General features: G+C 38.2%; 1 protein-coding gene across 1 annotated transcript; it reads right to left on the bottom strand.

The window, feature by feature from the left end:
* Nucleotides 1–18753: 18753 nt before the first annotated feature.
* On the bottom strand, nt 18754–20689 carry LOC141390573 (pickpocket protein 28-like). Its single transcript, XM_073963524.1, has 2 exons — nt 20201–20689; nt 18754–20116 (listed from the first exon to the last, which is right to left on the bottom strand). Exons 1-2 carry the CDS (start codon nt 20574–20576, stop codon nt 18858–18860), a joined length of 1635 nt encoding a protein of 544 aa, XP_073819625.1. The 5' UTR covers nt 20577–20689; the 3' UTR covers nt 18754–18857.
* Nucleotides 20690–21107: the final 418 nt, after the last annotated feature.

Raw genomic sequence — 21107 nt, 5'->3', positions numbered from 1 at the left:
AAGCTTAAGGTTGTCTTTATAGACAAGCTTAAGGTTGTCTTTATAGACAAGCTTAAGGTTGTCTTTATAGACAAGCTTACGGTTGTCTTTATAGACAAGCTTAAGGTTGTCTTTATAGACAAGCTTAAGGTTGTCTTTATAGACAAGCGTAAGGTTGTCTTTATAGACGAGCTGAAGGTCGTCTTTATAGACGAGCTAAAGGTCGTCTTTAGATACAAATTAATGGGAGTCTTTAGAGACGAGCTGAAGGTCGTATTTATAGACGAGCTTAAGGTCGTCTTTATAGACAAGCTGAAGGTCGTCTTTATAGACGAGCTGAAGGGAGTCTTTATAGACGAACTGAAGGGAGTCTTTATAGACGAACTGAAGGGAGTCTTTATAGACGAACTGAAGGGAGTCTTTATAGACGAACTGAAGGGAGTCTTTATAGACGAACTGAAGGGAGTCTTTATAGACGAACTGAAGGGAGTCTTTATAGACGAGCTGAAGGTCGACGTCTTTACAGACGAGCTGAAGGTCGTCTTTATAGACAAGCTGAAGAGAGTCTTTACAGACGAGTCTTTATAGACGGGCTGAAGAGAGTCTTTATAGACGAACTGAAGGTCGTCTTTATAGACGAACTGAAGGTCGTCTTTATAGACGAACTGAAGGTCGTCTTTATAGACGAGCTGAAGGGAGTCTTTATAGACGAACTGAAGGGAGTCTTTATAGACGAGCTGAAGGGAGTCTTTATAGACGAACTGAAGGGAGTCTTTATAGACGAACTGAAGGGAGTCTTTATAGACGAACTGAAGGGAGTCTTTATAGACGAGCTGAAGGTCGTCTTTATAGATGAGCTGAAGGTCGTCTTTATAGATGAGCTGAAGGTCGTCTTTATAGACGAACTGAAGGTCGTCTTTATAGACGAACTGAAGGGAGTCTTTATAGACGAACTGAAGGGAGTCTTTATAGACGAACTGAAGGGAGTCTTTATAGACGAACTGAAGGGAGTCTTTATAGACGAACTGAAGGGAGTCTTTATAGACGAGCTGAAGGTCGTCTTTATAGACGAGCTGAAGGTCGTCTTTATAGATGAGCTGAAGGTCGTCTTTATAGATGAGCTGAAGGTCGTCTTTATAGATGAGCTGAAGGTCGTCTTTATAGACGAACTGAAGGTCGTCTTTATAGACGAACTGAAGGTCGTCTTTATAGACGAGCTGAAGGGAGTCTTTATAGACGAACTGAAGGGAGTCTTTATAGACGAACTGAAGGGAGTCTTTATAGACGAACTGAAGGGAGTCTTTATAGACGAACTGAAGGGAGTCTTTATAGACGAGCTGAAGGTCGTCTTTATAGACAAGCTGAAGAGAGTCTTTACAGACGAACTGAAGGGAGTCTTTATAGACGGGCTGAAGAGAGTCTTTATAGACGAACTGAAGGGAGTCTTTATAGACGAGCTGAAGATCGTCTTTATAGACGAGCTTAAGGTCGTCTTTATAGACGAGCTGAAGGGAGTCTTTATAGACGAGCTGAAGGTCGACGTCTTTATAGACGAGCTGAAGGTCGTCTTTTTAGACGAGCTGAAGGTCGTCTTTTTAGACGAGTTGAAGGTCGACGTCTTTATAGACGAGCTGAAGGTCGTCTTTATAGACGAGCTGAAAGTCGTCTTTATAGACGAGCTGAAAGTCGTCTTTATAGACGAGCTGAAAGTCGTCTTTATAGACGAGCTGATGGTCGTCTTCAGATACGAATAGACGGACTGAAGAGAGTTTTTATAGAGGAACTGAAGGGAGTCTTTATAGACGAACTGAAGGGAGTCTTTATAGACAAGCTAAAGCGAATCTTTGTAGACAAGCTGAAATGAAGGGAGTCTTTATAGACGAGGTTGAAGGTGGTCTTTATAGACAAGGCTGAAGGTGGATCACCCACTTTAACTTTTCATATATTAAGGGGTCGATTATGCATCGCCACTAAACTTGAGTTGCGTTGTCAACTGTCCTGTCAATTCCTGGTGTAGTCGGCTGTATAGATGGAACCCATGTGCACATTGGATTTGCACTCAATTTATCAATTAATATTTTAAACTGTTGTTTTGTCGTTATTTTCACCATATTTTTGATATACAAAATTCATTAATGATGCAATCAATCAACAACTGTTAAAAAAAAAATTTATTTTCCTTTGTCCCGGTCCACACTAGACTTCCATAGTAGAGTAAAATCATAAAATTGTTGTAGTGGGGAATTCGATTTAAGAACGCCTACTTCTTGTTTCTTCGAAAATGTTCACTGCAACTGAAAATAGGTGGCCACATCGTCAACTGAGATTCGCAACTTCAGTTGCAAGTTGCCATACATAAAGTAATTATGGCAACTGTCAACGCCACTCAGCGATAATTGCTATCGATAATGGATTTGGTATAACATCTGAATGTTCCCCTTCAGATTGGATTTTTATTGGATTTTATCGGTTATTTCGTCTTGTGTTTTTTAGGTTTTGTTGATTTCTATATATTTTGTTTTCTACTTACTGTTTTATTTCGTTGTCAAGTGTCCTCCGTCCTACGCTTTTTTTAATAAATGTAACAATTTGCTTTAATTTTTTGTTTAGTTTTTTTTAATTTTTAAATATTTTTTTTCATAATTTTTTCCAGCAAAAGCTACTTAAAAATTGCATTTCAAAAAGAAAGCAAATAAAAAACTCAAGCCCTACATAAAAATGTTGATATTTTTTCATTGAAATTTAATTCATTTCTATCGTTTTTTTTTTTCTTTGTTTCTAAAAACTTATTTTGTGATTTTATTTTTTACAAACAAAAGAACACTGTATTATTTTCTTTTTTAGTTTTTAAAAATATTAAAAGAATAAATATTATATTGTATATAATATTAAGATAAATTTTCAATACTCAAACTCAAATAAAATTATTAAAAATAAGAAACAAAAAAAGTATGTGTATGAAAAATGTTTTTAACATATTTAAAATGTGTGCAATTATATGAAGAAAAAAAAAAGGGAAACAACTAGGAATTAATTATAAATAATAAAATATTATTTATAAACAAATAAAAAATATATTTAAAAACATACATACAATGAATAAGACTAAACCACAAACTCACCGACAATATTACTCCTATTAAGCAATATATTTAGTAAGAATTATAATAAAAACATTTATGAAAAGAAATCTTAACAATAACAATAAAACTTGGAACTTCCAGTGTTAGACTACAAATTGACTTTTCAAAATAAAATACCCCTACAAAAGGATTTTTTTTTTAAACAAATTGTAAACAAAATAACCACTCACCCACCCTTGCCTTCAATTTGTTTAACGGCTTAAGTATTTACAACAATAAAAAAACAAAACTTATTGATAATTATACTAAAAAACGCTCTGTTCCAGAACCTGCAAGAAGCTACTATTTTTTACTACGATAACATTTTTTCCTTTATGTTATCGGAACAAATTGTAAAAATTAATAGATTCTTGCAGTTCTGGAACAGACCAAAAATGAAACGTAAAAAAGCACAAAAACTGTATTAGCAATAATAATGAGGTGGTTGAAAGGTTATGTTACCTGCCACTTTTTTTTTTGAAAACTAAAAGCAATTATTAGTTTTAAATTGTATTTTGTAAGTTTTACAACATCATTACTACATTAATTAATTAATAATAACTTTATGTTTTAAAACAAAAAAAGCCCTACTTAAAGCAATTTATAAACGCTCAACTAAATCATGTTTATAACAGTATGAATATACATACATATGTTTTATTTATAATTTAACGATAATGCAAAATGCAATTTATATACATATATAAAAATATTAAAAATAAACAAAAACAACAAATATTCAATGACTAAAAAATATGACACATCTTTTGCTTTACTTGAAAAAGGATCGTTTAAAACCAAAGAGAAACTAATTATAGATGTTGGCGGGCATGTTCTGGAATTCACCATGCATCCATTTCACATCACACATGCACTTCACCTGTAAAAGCAAAGGCGTTTCTGTATTTCACGTGAAACAGAACTTTCATATTTCAAGAAAGAACTTTCGAAAGCTTTATTGGAGCTTTTAAACTTTATCATTAACAATGTAAAACTCTACGCAAAGGAATTGACAGTTGAAATCGAGTGGATTTCGTAAATGTAAACCAAGTATAAGAATTCACTCAGCTCTCGCCATCAAAATTACAGTGTGTCGAACTCACCAAAATTGGGTGTAATGTGTGTTGCAGAAACGCTTTGCGTGCGTACATTTCACTTGGTCGGGTGAGAATAGAACAGACCACCCTAATGTCTGACAAAATTGGTGTAGCAGTAAAAGACGATAAGACCATGGTGGTTTATACCACGAAGTCCAGTAGATTTGGACCAAATTAGATAATTACTATTTTGAGGTAGTAGTAGTTACAAATTTTTTTATTGATAAACATATTTTTGTTAACTTAACGTTGAATTTCGTGGCGGATTGCTGCTCCAATAACAGCACGCTGAGCAGCTCTTCCAGCTCTCCGAACATCTCCATCAACAGCAGTCATACCAGTGCTTCAATATCTTCGTCTCAGCACAGCATACTGTCCGACTCCATCATCTCCACCTCTGGACAAAACAACTCGAACTCATCGTCACGAACCTCCAACAGCCAGTTCGATAACAACCAACTGCCACAAAGCCAGAGCCCCTCCTCTCAACATCAGCAGCAGCAACATCATCAAATTGATAATTTCCACTCCTTTAAGATCGTACAACTTAATTGTAATGGTCTGAGAAATAAGGTAGTGGAGATCACCAATTTCATGCATGTGAACAACATCTTAATTGCTGCTATTCAGGAGACTAAACTGACTAGTGATATCAGGCTCACTTCTCACGCGAACTACATCATTATACGTCAGGACAGGCAACGCAATCACGGTGGAGGTTTGGCCTTTATAATTAATAGAAATATTCATTATCAGCTAGTCCACCTGCCGTCCCTGCCTCACGGCCAATTCCTGGAGGCCATGATAATTTCAATCCGATCCGGAGGCACCACACTTGAGATTGTCAACGTATATATCCCGCCCGTAAACAGCATCGCGGTTAGCTACCACCCTTCTATCCAACACCTTCTGGTGGGGGACAATAGGATGGTAATTGGTGATTTTAACGCGCATCACGAGACCTGGTACTCACACCTCGCCCAAGACCACCGCGGGCTCAACACAGCCGATGAAATAGACAACTCGGAATTCGCAGCAATAAATGAGAACTTCCCCACCAGAATAACGGCCAATTGCACATGCTCCCCTGACATTACGATCGTCAGTTCGTCGCTCATAGCCATAACATCTTGGCAAACATACGTGGCCCTAAATTCCGATCACATCCCGATCGTGATCAATGTGGAGAAGTCAAGCGACTTTATGGAGCCAGATATGCGCACATTCGTGAACTATAACAAAGCCAACTGGCATGGCTTCACGAATGCAATTGAAGTAGACCTAAGCCAACAACCGCCCCCCTCATATGCCAGAAAGGGTGAGAATACACTGAGGAATAGTATTCTCCGGGCGGCAAAGTGCCATATCCCTGCTGGAAGAATTGCACAATGTAGACCCGGTTATCCGACAGCTGCAGCACGAGTTGCTGATGAACGCGACCATCTGCGTTAAACATGTCCTGATGAACAAAGGATTGCATCTCTGACGGAAGAGATAAACTCTCTTGTAAGCCAGCACCGTCGTAATAAATGGATTAATCGCCTGAACAACTGTGACGCTGGCTCTCACAAGTTATGGTCTACCATTAAACGTCTTTCCGGCTCAAATAACAATCAGGGTAACATCGCTATCTCGTTCAACGATATCCAGTATGCATATGCCAAGAAGTGTGCAAACAAGTTCTGCCAGCAATTTGTTGCTCATCCCATCCAGCAGAACAGGACCAGTAGAGCCACCCTTAGGAAATTTAGTAAACTGCAGCGCGAGACAAGTCCCTGCTCCTTCACTCCCTGTAAAGTTGAAGCCACTATTTCCAGGGCAAAACCATCCAAGGCTCAAAGTCCAGACGGCATCTCCATGGTGATGCTCAAACACCTTGGTCCAGTAGCATTGGAATATCTCTCAAAACTTCTTAGTCTCTCCATTAATCAGCTGATTAACAACCCATTTTGCGAACGGCCTCAACCAGAATCGACCACCAGCGCGGACTGTGATCGCCGCCTTAGACCTGTCAAAAGCATTTGACACGGTTGATCACTCTATTCTGATAGGTGACATAATGGAGTCTACATTGCCCAATATTACCAAGCGCTGGCTTAGTAATCATCTCAATGGCAGACAGGCATATGTGGAATTTCGTGGCAAGAAATCGAAGTATCGCAAACTGAAAATGGGCGTACCGCAAGGAGGAGCCTTGTCACCACTCCTTTTCAAATTATACCTTGCGAAGCTTCCTGCACCACACGATGGCGTCAAAATGGTTTCTTACGTAGATGATTGCACCATCATGGCATCTGCCGTCAATATTGAAGAAGTAAGTGCTAAAATAAATGACTATATAGCCACCATCGCCACATTTATGCAGGAAAGGAAACTCATTATATCGCCGTCCAATTCAACAGCTACCCTTTTTACCTCGGACACACGTAAAATAAGGAGAGAGCTGGGCATCAAGGTCGAAGAGAGAACAATACCGACCGTCCAACACCCGAAGATCCTAGGTGTTGTGTTTGATAATCTCCTGAAATTCACGAAACATGTCACTTACATACATCAAAGGAAAAGTCCAAGCCAAGAATAAAGTACTGAAGGCACTCACAGGTACTTCCTGGGGCAAGGACAAGGAAACACTCACAGCGACATATAAGGCCATCAGTCGCTCAATCTTAAGTTATGTTGCCCCAGTGTGGACATCCGTTCTCAGTGACACCCAGTAGCAAAACTTGCAAGTGGTTCAAAACAGTGCATTGCGGATTGCTACCGGATGTGTTCAGATGTCGAAGGTGGAGGAGACGAGGATTCTGTCAGTTAGACAACATAATGTGTTGTTGGCGAGACAGTTCCTCCTGGCCTGCCATCTGCCCAATCATTCCAACCACCAAATTTTGGTGCAGGATCCACCTCCACGACACATCCGGAAGGACATCAGACGCTTTCGTCCGGACATCCAAGACGTCATTCCATCGGACGTCAACCGACTGTCAATAACGCAAGACCTGAAACAGCTGCACACCAGGGCGGTTAATGAAGCCGTCAATGGGTACAGCCCTAACGTTGTCCTAAACCAATATCCTCCAGCAATCTCTGACAGCGAGCAGCAGCTCCCCAGATCCGTCAGAATAACATTAGCCCAGCTCAGATCTGGTTGGAGTACATTCCTAAACTGCTATCGAGCGAGAATTATTCCAGGCACACTAGACCAGTGCCCATATTGTCGCCAAAGCCCGCATAATATGTCGCACTTGTTTTCTTGCCCAGCGAGGCCCACAGATTTGCGCCCTGTGGACCTCTGGGTGAGACCGGTGGAAGTGGCACAGTTCCTCCAAATCAATAATAACAATAGCCCATGACATGATCTTGTTCAACAATAGATATATTTTATAACACTTCCAACTTCCATCCAACATACACAATATCCATCACACATACCCGCCAACACAACCACATAAATCCACACACTCACACCCCTCACCTACACAACCAATATCCCAGCCAACAATTTTTGCCGAGATCGTACCGAATTCGGATGTATTTTCTGCACAAGTTTCCATTTCTGATGCCGTAATCGCATGCAAAACAGGTCCGAATTTGTGTGAAGCGGTTCGCAGAATTTGGAACGTTTTGTCGAGGGAAATTCGGAAAGAACATTCTAGTTTCTACACGAATTCGTTTAGAATTCGAAAGATTTTCTGATAACACTCTGAAGAAATATTCGAAAATCTGAAGAAAAAAGAATTCTTTTCGGAGATCTGTTTCGAGATTCTGAAAATTTTCGGAAAAAATTCTAAAAAAATTCTAGATATTTTCTCCGTAAATCGGAAACTATTTTGATGTTTTATTAGATATTCTGAATATTTTCTCCCAAAATTCTCAATGTTTATTATATGCTGTTTATATTAGAGCTTTTTGCAGGGTTAACCTCCTTTATGAGGATTTGTTTGAAATATAAGTAATGGAATTGACATTTAAAACCCAGTCGGTTTGTTAAATCCGGTTATATATAAACGGGGTATTAGATACGATTCGAATTTCTCATTGATTAAATTGGAACTTTATTTAAAATATTTGTTGAACTTTTTATTATTACAATGTTGATGAAATAGTATTCGTCGCTGCTGCCCAATGAATTGCACATTTATAAAATCATAAAGCACAGTCCTTGCGAACAAATGTTCCATTTTATTTATCTAATACCCCGGTTACACTATTGAAGGTTAACCCACTGGGTTTAATAGATCCAGTGGGTTAATCTTTGCTGGTTACACTTAGCTTTTCGAGGATATAAACTGTCAGCTGATGTTTGTTTACGTATACATACACAATAACTAATAAAGTCGTGTGTTACACTTTTACAATTTCTCGTATGAGATATCGTCCCCTCTTTGCTCATATTAGTATATTTTACACACAGGGATACATTTTTGTATCATGGTATCAATCGTACTTTTTGTTAAAAAAGTGTCTAATGAAAAAAAAAAATAATAATTTTATGATTTCCAAATAACTTTAGATTTATTAACTCCATAAAATCTCATGCGACCAATCGTAAACGTGTAAAACACGACTAACTCTGTTGCAAAAACAGTTGCAACTTTTGGTACTTTTTGAGTAGAGTTGGATTTTTTGCACAAATACCGAATACAACACTGTATATTTGGTGGATTTGTGCCGGATTTAAAATAAACCCAGTCGTGAGAGGATTTAATTTTTGTATGGCAAATCTGGTCAAATTTGACCAGATTAAGCAATAAATCCTCATGAAGTGGGTTAACCCGGCAAAAAGCTGTAGTGTAACCGTGATATTAGGAATTCAGGAAAAACAAGGGTTCTATAGATTTTTTTCATTTAAATCTACCTCTTTACTTATACCATGGGTGAGAATATACTGAGGAATAGTTTTCTTCGGGCGGCAAAGCTCCATATCCCTGCTGGAAGAATTCCACAATGTAGACCCGGTTATCCGACAGCTGCAGCACGACTTGCTGATGAACGCGACCATCTGCCTCAAACATGTCCTGATGATCAAAGGATTGCATCTCTGACGGAAGAGATAAACTCTCTTGTAAACTAGCACCGTCGTAATAAATGGATTAATCACCTGAACAACTGTGACGCTGGCGCTCACAAGTTATGGGACTGAATTCTTGTTCTATGAAAATTTGAAATGAAAAATATGTACATATTTCCTTTATAATTTTTTCCTTTGGCAGTATTTTCCTTTATAAAAGTTTTCATTTCACTTTTTCATAGAAACAGAATTGAACCCATGGTCTACCATTAAACGTCTTTCCGGCTCAAATAACAATCAGGGTAACATCGCTATCTCGTTCGACGATATCCAGTATACAGATGCCAAGAAGTGCGCAAACAAGTTCTGCCAGCAATTCGTTGCTCATCCCATCCAGCAGAACAGGACCAGAAGAGCCATCCTTAGAAAATTTAGGAAACTCCAGCGCGAGACAAGTCCTGGTCCTTCACTCCCTGTTAAGTTCAAGCCACTATTTCCAGGGCAAAACCATCCAAGACTCATGGTCCAGACGGCATCTACATTGTGATGCTCAAACACAATGGTCCAGTAGCATTGGAATATCTCTCAAAACTTCTTAGTCTCTCCATTAATCAGCTGATTATTCCAGAGATATGGAAAGTGGCGAGAGTTATTCCTAAACCTGAAAAACCGGCTAACGCAGGAGAGTCCAATCGCCCAATCTCCCTTCTGTCACCTATAGCGAAGGTTTTGGAAGCGCTACTTCTACCAACTTGTTCCAGCCACCTACATCTGGCGAATCACCAACACGGGTTTCGGAAAGCGCATAGCACCACGACTGCACTAAATGATATAACAACACATATTGCGAACGGCCTCAACCAGAATCGACCACCAGCGCGGACTGTGATCGCCGCCTTAGACCTGTCAAAAGCATTTGACACGGTTTATCACTCGATTCTAATGGGTGACATAATGGAGTTAACATTGCCCTGGCTTGGTGATTATCTCAATGGCAGACAGGCATATGTGGAATTTCGTGGCAAGAAGTCGAAGTATCGCAAACTGAAAATGGGCGTACCGCAAGGGGGAGTCTTGTCACCACTCCTTTTCAACTTATACCTTGCGAAGCTTCCTGCACCACCCGATGGCGTCAAAATGGTTTCTTACGCAGATGACTGCACCATAATGGCATCTGGCGTCAATATTGAAGAAGTAAGTGCTAAAATAAATGACTATATAGCCACCATCGCCACATTTATGCAGGAAAGGAAACTTGTTATATTGCCGTCCAAATCAACAGCTACCCTTTTTACCTCGGACACACGTGAACTAAGGAGAGAGCTGGACATCAAGGTCGAAGAGAGAACAATACCGACCGTCCAACACCCGAAGATCCTAGGTGTTGTGTTTGATAATCTCCTGAAATTCACAAAACATGTCACGTACATCAAAAGAAAAGTCCAAGCCAAAAATAAAGTACTGAAGGCACTCACAGGTACTTCCTGGGGCAAGGACAAGGAAACACTCACAGCGACATATAAGGCCATCAGTCGCTCAATCTTAAGTTATGTTGCCCCAGTGTGGACATTCTTTCTCAGTGACACCCAGTGGCAAAACTTGCAAGTGGTTCAAAACAGTGCATTGCGGATTGCTACCGGATGTGTTCAGATGTCGAAGGTGGATCATTTACATGAGGAGACGAGGATTCTGTCAGTTAGACAACGTAATGTGTTGTTGGCGAGACAAGTCCTCCTGACCTGCCATCTGCCCAGTCATCCCAACCACCACATTTTGGTGCAGCATTCACCTCCACGACACATCCGGAAGGACATCAGACGCTTTCGTTCGGACATCCAAGACGTCATTCCATCGGACGTCAACCGACTGTCAATAACGCAAGGCCTGAAACAGCTGCACACCAGGGCGGTTAATGAAGCCGTCAATGGGTACAGCCCTAACGTTGTCCTAAACCAACATCCTCCAGCAATCTCTGACAGCGAGCAGCAGCTCCCCAGATCCGTTGGAATAACATTAGCCCAGCTCAGATCTGGTTGGAGTACATTCCTAAACCGCTATCGAGCGAGAATTATTCCAGACACACTAGACCAGTGCCCAAATTGTTGCCAAAGCCCGCATAATATGTCGCACTTGTTTTCTTGCCCAGCGAGGCCCACAGATTTGCGCCCTGTGGACCTCTGGGTGAGACCGGTGGAAGTGGCACAGTTCCTCCAAATCAATAATAACAATAGCCCATGACATGATCTTGTTCAACAATAGATATATTTTATAACACTTCCAACTTCCATCCAACATACACAATATCCATCACACATACCCGCCAACACAACCACATAAATCCACACACTCACACCCCTCACCTACACAACCAATATCCCAGCCAAAAATTTTTGCCGAGATCGTACCGAATTCGGATGTATTTTCTGCACAAGTTTCCATTTCTGATGCCGTAATCGCATGCAAAACAGGTCCGAATTTGTGTGAAGCGGTTCGCAGAATTCGGAACGTTTTGTCGAGGGAAATTCGGAAAGAACATTCTAGTTTCTACACGAATTCGTTTAGAATTCGAAAGATTTTCTGATAACACTCTGAAGAAATATTCGAAAATCTGAAGAAAAAAGAATTCTTCTCGGAGATTTGTTTCGAGATTCTGAAAAATTTCGGAACAAATTCTAAAAAATTCTTGATATTTTCTCCGTAAATCGGAAACTATTCTGATGTTTTATTAGATATTCTGAATATTTTCTCCCAAAATTCTCAATGTTTATTAGATACGATTCGAATTTCTCATTGATTAAATTGGAACTTTATTTAAAATATTTGTTGAACTTTTTATTATTACAATGTTGATGAAATAGTATTCGTCGCTGCTGCCCACTGAATTGCACATTTATAAAATCATAAAGCACAGTCCTTGCGAACAATTTTTCCATTTGATTTACAGTCTGTCGCAAAAATTAGTATACACCGTTGAAACCAAAATGTATTAGCGATAAATATCACTATAACTTATTGAAATCAACGAACAATTAGTTTTATTTGATAGACAAGAAGGTTGTCTTCCGTAATAACAAATAAAAGTGCGCAATATTTGCATACATTAGCAAATGTACGGTTCGAATCCCAAAAATACCAAAATTTATATCGCAAAAGTTAGTATACAACGGAGAATCCTCGTGGAACTGTGTAAAAAATTCTTGATATTTTTGAACAAAAAGAAACTAAATCTGTACTTAAGCTCATACAGAGTATATTAATTGGTTTTAATGGCAGTTATAGTACTTATAGTGATAAGTGCAACGTACACTGGATCGTAAAATCCACAAAAATTGGTCATCTAGAAATACAACAACTGTAGCGACAAAATTACGGGTGTTATGTCCTGGTTATGAATTCTAAAGCAATGAAATGCTCAGAAAAGCTCTAAAGTTTCAATATGGGGTGATTTTGATGGAGTTTCGACTCGTCTTGTTTGAAAAAACGGGAATTTCTTGAAGGAAACCCATACTTTTGAGGCCATTGTCCTTCTAAAACATGTGATAATCCTTAATCCTTACACATAAGGACTTTCCTTTTGAGTTAATTTTCTCACAAATGTTGCCCCTTTTCGTATTCCCACCAAAAGTAAATAGTAGGAGAACCTCAAGATCTGTTGTAGCCCTACAGTTATACTGTCCTACCGGCCTTTTAGCAGTATCGGACATGCTTCTCGTGTCCATAGTGTCTAATGTCTAATGAACTACTTCTAACTGATCCATTTAGTTGTATTTTGGTCCTAAGTGAAGCGAACACAGTTTTTCAGAAAGTTTTTGCACAATCCATGCGTTATAACACTGTATTAAAATTTTAAATTAGCTATCATATGCTTCTGTGGTGGTGGAGTATCACTGTAGGGCTTACACCAGAACTTGAGGTTCTCCTACTATTTACTTTGGTGGGAATACGAAAAGGGGGGACATTTGTGAGAAAATTAACTCAAAAGGAAATTCCTTATGTGTAAGGATTAAGGATTATCACATGTTTTAGAAGGACAATGGCCTCAAAAGTGTGGGTTTCCTTCAAGACATTCCCGTTTGTTCAAACAAGGCAAGTCGAAACTCGATCAAAATCACCCCATATTGAAACTTTAGAGCTTTTCTGAGCATTTCATTGCTTTAGAATTCATAACCAGGACATAACACCCGGAATTTTGTCGCTACAGTTGTTGTATTTCTAGATGACCAATTTTTGTGGATTTTACCATCCAGTGTACTTTGGACTTATCACTATAAGTACTATAACTGCCATTAAAACCAATTAATATACTCTTTATGAGCTTAAGTACAGATTTAGTTTCTTTTTGTTCAAAAATATCAAGAATTTTTTACACAGTTCCACGAGGATTCTCCGTTGTATACTAACTTTTGCGACATAAATTTTGGTATTTTTGGGATTCGAACCGTACATTTGCTAATGTATGCAAATATTGCGCACTTTTATTTGTTATTACGGAAGACAACCTTCTTGTCTATCAAATAAAACTAATTGTTCGTTGATTTCAATAAGTTATAGTGATATTTATCGCTAATACATTTTGGTTTCAACGGTGTATACTAATTTTTGCGACAGACTGTATCTAAAATAGAAATAACAATATTATAAACAACGTTTTAGAAAATGTGTATACAATCTTACACTTTCATTTATTGTAAAACATGTGCCAATTTCATCACAAAATAACTTGTTCCGTTACGTCTTATTCACTTAACAGCTGCAAAATAACTAAAAAACAAGCAATATCGTGGAGGCACAAAAAATCTCTCCCTTGCCTTTAAATCAACTCTCGACGAATGTTCGACAATTTTGTTCCAGAGAGAGAGAGAGAAACGAATCAAAATTTCCCATTAGAGTATGTGCAGATTACTCGCAACATTTTCGAAAACAAGCGCACGAAAGTGTGCAGAAATTCTTAAACGAAATCTTGCTGAAGATCGCTTCAATTTCTGAGGGAAATTTTGAGAATTCCGTAAATTTTCTGAACAAACTTTGGAAAACCTCTTAAAAGAATCTAATATCAGAGCCTCGGTAAAAAAATTTTTTTGGGCACCCACTCCACACCTAACACACTAGCACACAAGCAAATCTATTCGAGAATCTACATTCTATCTACAAGGAAAAACATACGGTTGCAGCCAACCTGTTACAACATGGAACTTTTAGGATGTTGCTTCTAATGGCTAAACCCAGCTTTCCACCAAAATTCAGCTTTGTGGGAATTTTTGCTATTTCCCCCTTATACGCAAATCTATATTGACTGGGCTAAGCGTGACTTTACATATGTGAAAAGTTGACTGTTCGAAATTTCGAACACTGGTACTTATCCTATACGTCGGTGGCTATATCAAAACAAATTAACGAATTGAGGGGAAAGGATATTATAGCCTCATAGAAGACTAAATACTAAATTTCTGTAGAATAATTCGGCTAAAACCCTGAAAACCCCTAAAATCGGGAGGAACTGTTCTACGGAGGCTATATAAACGGGTGGTACCGTTCTATAGGAGGTAATCAAAAAACGTGGTTACTTAAAACCGGTTCATTAATCGGTTTTAATATCAGAATATCCGGTTCAAAAATTTAGATAACCGGATCTATCCTCCAATAAAATTTGTTATTAACGTGTTCGTCATTACAAGAGCTATTTATGGTAAGTATTTCAGAAGCACCACAGACCAATAACGAATATACATAAAAACAAAACATAGTTTTCTGAACAAAAACCGGGTAAATGTCAAAAAGGACCATGAAAACGGGGAAATATCGAATGGTCATCAATGAGAACCGTACCTAAAATCTTCTGAACAACATTTTTGCAGAATATTTGGATGCTGTAAAATCTCGTCTTATGGTACTTTTACTTACTTACTTACTTAGTTGGCCCATTACAGAACATTTGTTCCATAGACCGAACTAAGAAAAGATCTCCATTCCTCTGTTTTTCGCTTGACTTTTTGGAATACCACGCCTTTTCATTTCTTCATCCACTTGTATGCTCCATCGAAGCTTAGGCCTGCCGATTCTGCGTGCATCGCCATGTGGCATGTATTCATACGCCTTTGTAGCGGGTTCGTCGTCGCTCATTCTCATGATATGGCCTAGCCAACGCAATCGTTGCATCTCGATACGTTTAACTATATGCATGTCTTTGTATAGCTTATATAGCTCGTGGTTCATACGACGTCGATATTCACCGTTAACGCAAATCGGCCCGTAGATCTTTCGAAGAATTTTCCTCTCAAACACACCAAGCACTGCCTTATCTGCTTGCGCACGGGTAGTATCAGCGTTTTGTATAGTGTTATTTTTGTTTGACGAGATGTGGCTTTGTTTTTAAATTGCTTACTTAGACCATAGTAGCATCTGTTGGCCAATACAATTCTTCTCCTTATTTCACAACTGATGTTGTTTGTTGTGTTTATGGCAGTGCCGAGGTAGACGAAGTCTTTAACTACCTCAGTTGGTCCGAGCTCTATGGACGCTTTGCGTGTCGACACCATCAATTTGGTCTTTTCGCCGTTTACCGCCAGACCCACTTTCGCAGATTCTGCTTCGTCCTTCCTAAAGGTATCAGTTACTTCCTCTACTGATCGTCCCATGATGTCTATGTCATCAGCATAGGCAAGTAACATGTGGGTATTGGTGTAAATTGTGCCATTTCTTTTGACATTTGCATCTCGTATTACCTTTTCCAGCAAAATGTTGAATAGGTCACACGAAAGGCTGTCTCCTTGTCTGAAACCTCTTTTGGTACAAAATTCTTCGGAGATGTTCTTTCCAATTTTAACTTCTTTTTTTAACATCTTACAAAGCCGGATGAGCTTTGCGGGGATACCAAATTCAGACATTGCGTGGAATACCTTTGATCGGAGGGGACTGTCGAATGCTGCTTTATAATCGACAAAAAGGTGAAATGTGTCGATCTGCATCTCTTGGGTCTTCTCTAGGATTTGCCGCAGGGTAAATATCTGGTCAATGGTGGACTTGCCAGGTCTAAAGCCACATTGGTCCAATTATTTCGTTGACCATTGGCTTTAGTCGTTCGCACAATATCCCTGACACTATCTTATAGGCAATAGGGAGAAGACTTATGCCCCTATAGTTGGAGCATACAGTCTTATCTCCTTTCTTGTGGACGGGACATAGAATGCTCAGGTTCCAATCGTCGGGTACGCGTTCTTCCTGCCAGATGGTGCTAACTAGCTGATGCATTCACCTTATCAGCGCGTCGCCTCCGGTTTTAAACAGCTCGGCTTGTAAGCCATCGGCTCCTGCTGCTTTATTATTCTTCAGCCGGTTGATTGCTGTTTTTACCTCATCTTGGCCGGGCGGTATACATTCTATACCATCTTGTGGGATTGGATCTGTGGTATCATCGTCTTGGTACTTTTACTACGGTTCAAAAAATAAAGGACGAAAAGAACATAGAAGGAATTGAGTTAGAGGAATGAAATATTTTACAAAAAGGTTCACCATTCGATTTGACTGAAGACATGTAATCTCAAAATGAAGCTACAATAACGCTTAACAGAGATATAAAGTTATTCTCTCACAAATTAAGGGCCCAAAATTATCTTGGAAACTTGACCTATGGTGAAAATTTCCTTTTGGGTTCTTAGTACACTCACTAAGAGCTTTCATCTCCACAAGGAATTTTCCACACACTGACTTTGAGTCCCATTTTGTAGCACAGTGTCATTTATCGATATTTTCCGAAAAATATTCATCTTCTCGAGGGCATAACTACCTGAAGGAGAGTTCCAATGCTTTTGCGATGTACTAGAAAGTTCTTAATTATAGTCTTGGCTACAATTGTTGTCTTTGTGTTGGATCGAAAATCTCAGTGGTTTAGTTGTTATATGCCAAAATATCCAAAAATCCTTGAAAAAAAACTTCAAGTCAAAATCCGGGGGCTCGATTTTCACCGTAGACATAGGGTCTAGTTGACTTTTTTGCTCAGAACAATCCCAAGATTCAGAAACTCCAGGCGCCCGTGATGGTGTTCAAATCGCCCCACTCTAATATACAGGCATGTGACAGAAACATTCCGATCGAAAGTGGAATTAATTCCGTATTTACAAGGCATATTTATACAAGGTAGAAGTGACAATCAGCTGTATTCTTACTTTTTTTGTAAATTTAGTTTTCAAAATGTAATAGGGTCTACTCATGAAATTTTAAACTTCAAAATGTGCTACCATAAAATTCTTCTTTTCACCGTAAACGTGTAATAACAATGACCTACGACAGTTCTGTATGCTTTATATTTACATTTTGATTAAAATTTGTTTTATTTTAGAGGATTTTCAAAATGTATTTATGCTTTTCCTGAACAAATTTTTGGAACGACCCTATTATTCAATATTTTTCTTTGACAATTAATTTTCAACAACAACAATGTTGTTTTTGTAATTCATGCATTTACCTTATATGAATATACCTTGCGTATTTAGCTCCTTCAGAAAAAGAAAAACGAAATTTTTTCGAAACCACTTTTACTTTTGCAAGTGGAATTGTATTTTTTGGAAACGTGTCACTTTAAAGCTCTCCAACACACTTAATAAAAATATTTTTATTAACCAAATCATATTTAATTTCATATTTTTTATCATTTTATTTAAAAAATTCGCAAATTTCCATTGTTTCTCAATTAGCGAAAACAATTATTAACAAAAAAATAGAGGGTATTATGTATTTGTGCATTTGTATGTAACATACATAAGGAAACAAAATAGACCCATAGTTCCTTTTGGGGATATATGTATGTATGTATGTATGTACATATTTTAACTTTCTGAGTCGAATTATGCATGCCCGCCCGTCTGTCCATGTATTTATGTTCGCAACATACAGTTCGCAATTATTGTCCGATTCAGCTGAAAATTGGGGAATATAATTTTTTAGCCATAGGAAGAACGCTATTGCTTTTGGTGAAATTCGTTTCAGATTTGGATAAAGCTCCCATATATATTTTCGGCCGATTTTCCGTATTTGCTGTACCAAATTTGGAATGTGTGACTGAATTCGGTCTAGAAATAAATGTGCCAAATTATATCGAAATCGGTTAAGATTTGGATATAGCTCCCATATATATTTTCGGCCGATTTCAAGTATTTTCTGCACCAAACACGTTATATATTTCCGATTTCGATAAAATTTGGAATGTATGACTGAATTCGGTCTAGAAATAAATGTGCCAAATTATATCGAAATCGGTTTAGATTTGGATATAGCTCCCATATATATTTTCGGCCGATTTTACGCCAAAACACGCTATATATGTCCGATTTCGATGAAATTTGGAATGTGTGACGGAATTTGATCCAGAAATAAGTGTGCCATATTTTTTTGGAATCGGTTCAGATTTCGGTATAACTCCCAATATATATACCGCCTTTAATCCTTTCCTTACTGGTTTCTTTATAACATTATCGTCATTTAGCATAGGTTTTCGAAATGCCGACTGTATATGTTCTCAAAGTATTGGATATACATACATATGGCGAATAAATGTTGTGACGCAGGTTGTTATTAATAATAAAATATAATACAAATATTGCAAATAATTAAATGAAGGCAGAAATTGAACGGGTGGTACTTTACAATCTCAATGACTCAAACATGATTCATTCTCATATTCGACCACAGACGCAAAGTGAAATGATACAACCATTCGATAAAGCTCAATATGGAAATACCCATAAACAGACCCAAAACGCCACCACAATTTGCCAAAAAATCCGTGAATCCATACAACTCGGAACGCTTGGAAGTTATAAATTCATTATCCTTAAAATGGACAGTTAAACGAGACCATTTTGCCCCAACGGCATCTTTAATTTTAAATGCTGCAAAAATTTGTTCTTCATTAAACTCCGATTGTGATATTTCAACATCATAGTCCAACGAGGTACACGATGGCATACAGTTGCATGGATCCTTATCACTGCTGCCGAAATGTTCCAATAGCATTCGATCTTCGGCCTGTACATAACAACTGATTTTATCCTCAGCACAAATGGGCATATCGGCACTGCGAGGCATGGAGAATTTTACACAACCACATTCCTTGAGGGTATAGTTGGTAAGGCATTCCATTTCACAGTTGCGGGCACTATAGACCTTAAAGAATCGCAAATATCTTTCGCCATCCATATAACATTCACGCTTTTCCGGCGAATAATTGGCAACACCATCGGATGTGGTCAACAGTATGGGTTTTACAGTGATTACAACCTCCTTGTGCGGTGAAATGCGTACAAAACGTTTGGACAACATTGGTACATCGGATGGGGTGTGTAGAACAATTTTATAACCATCGGTTCCACCACTACAACTGTGATCACTGTGTCCGCCTGGTATACGCAGTGTTGCCTCAAAAGATGTCCGTGTATTGGCACTTATAACTCGGGCGGGATAAGTTTTGAGTGGAGCGTCATTTGGATAGCCATGTTCCATGGACCAATTTAAGCTACGATTTATACGTTGAAGAGTTGATTGATCGATAATATTCTCAAGACCCAATAGTTTATATTGTACGGTATTTTCACGATACAAATCGGTGCCATTGAAACCATTAAAGGTATAGCAAAGGCCATCATCGGTATAGGTATTCGTTAGTAAATCCCGGCAAATGTCACTGATGCCAAACCATTTACAAGCCACAGTCTGTTCCTCGAATCCCAATGCCATGTTATTTATTATTTGAATATAATCTAGAGATCCATTGAATAGCCTGGGAATCTCACTGGAATACACATCTTTGTTACAGGTTTGTAATAGAGTCAGCAATTCTTCACGTTCAGTTTTTGTTAGACTCTTTGAAATTTCCATACCATTTGTTATATTCGACAAAAACGCGCCATAGCTTGGACCTGTAAAAACAAAAAAAAAAGAAGAAAGAATATTAATAAGACTCTTCCTTCCTGTTGCCATGCAAATAACTCTCAAATACCGACCATTTTTGTTTGCCCTTCTTCTTATTTCTGGACAAATGGTTATGGCTGGAAATGGTATATCTGACACAGGTGTTGAATGTTCCGAAAAAGTCACAATAACTGGAGTATCATTCCATTTTTGATATATCTTTGTTATAGTTTCGGAACAACAATAAAATGATATAGCGAATATGGTTAACCAGAAAATAATTTCTTTCCATGGACGATGTGTTCCCAAATATTGAATACAATGTACCGAGGTATTTGTACAATATTCATAGTAGATTTCTTTTAGACCTTGTCGTAGGGTTTTCTTTTGCTCTTGTGGCTTCTGTTTTTCTTGATCACTTGCCGGGTAGTTGTGTTTAGAAAACAAGACTTCGAGAATTGGCTTCATTGTTTAACGGAATGAATGAAATTGTGAAATGTGAATTAATAATTAAAATTTCTATGAAATTATCGTCTACCAGGCCAATGAGATCTATCTTTACGTGCGGACCATTTGCAATTGAATGTGAAACGATTTTCTATAACCCTTTTAAGTCATCCGTTCATAATCTATTAAACGATCTTCGAGTCATTAACCACACAGAAGATCTATTATAACCAGAAAACCACAAACGTGGTCTCATAAATATGTATATGGGTATCAAAATTAGATGAACTATAGGTCTGTACGATAACCCAACAATTTGTACAAATTCGTACTTATTTTTACTGAATCCTATTCGATAACAAAATTTTCCAGTAAAAGAGAGCGAGTTTGGAGAGTTCTGTGACTGAGAACATAGACTTATATTATACCTTATATTGTCCTACCATGACCTGATGACGAACATTGGAACACGAACACGGCTACGAATAGGATAATATAAAGACTCCCTTAAGCTCGTCTATAAAGACTTCCTTAAGCTCGTCTATAAAGACT

The sequence above is a fragment of the Musca autumnalis genome, unplaced genomic scaffold (assembly GCF_047663935.1).
Source record: "Musca autumnalis isolate F117 unplaced genomic scaffold, ASM4766393v1 scaffold_1, whole genome shotgun sequence".
Classification (NCBI taxonomy): Eukaryota; Metazoa; Arthropoda; class Insecta; order Diptera; family Muscidae; genus Musca; species Musca autumnalis.
The sequence above is the reverse complement of the archived record's forward strand: the minus strand, read 5'-3'. Positions and strand labels throughout refer to the sequence as shown.

What these genes read in the sequence shown, in the direction of transcription:
- LOC141390573 (XM_073963524.1), bottom strand. Translation starts at nt 20,576, where the DNA reads ATGAAGCCAATTCTCGAAGTCTTGTTTTCTAAACACAACTACCCGGCA. An exon ending in AAGAAGGGCAAACAAAAATG is followed by an intron (nt 20,117 to 20,200) that starts GTCGGTATTTGA and finishes TTGTTTTTACAG; the next exon opens with GTCCAAGCTATGGCGCGTTT.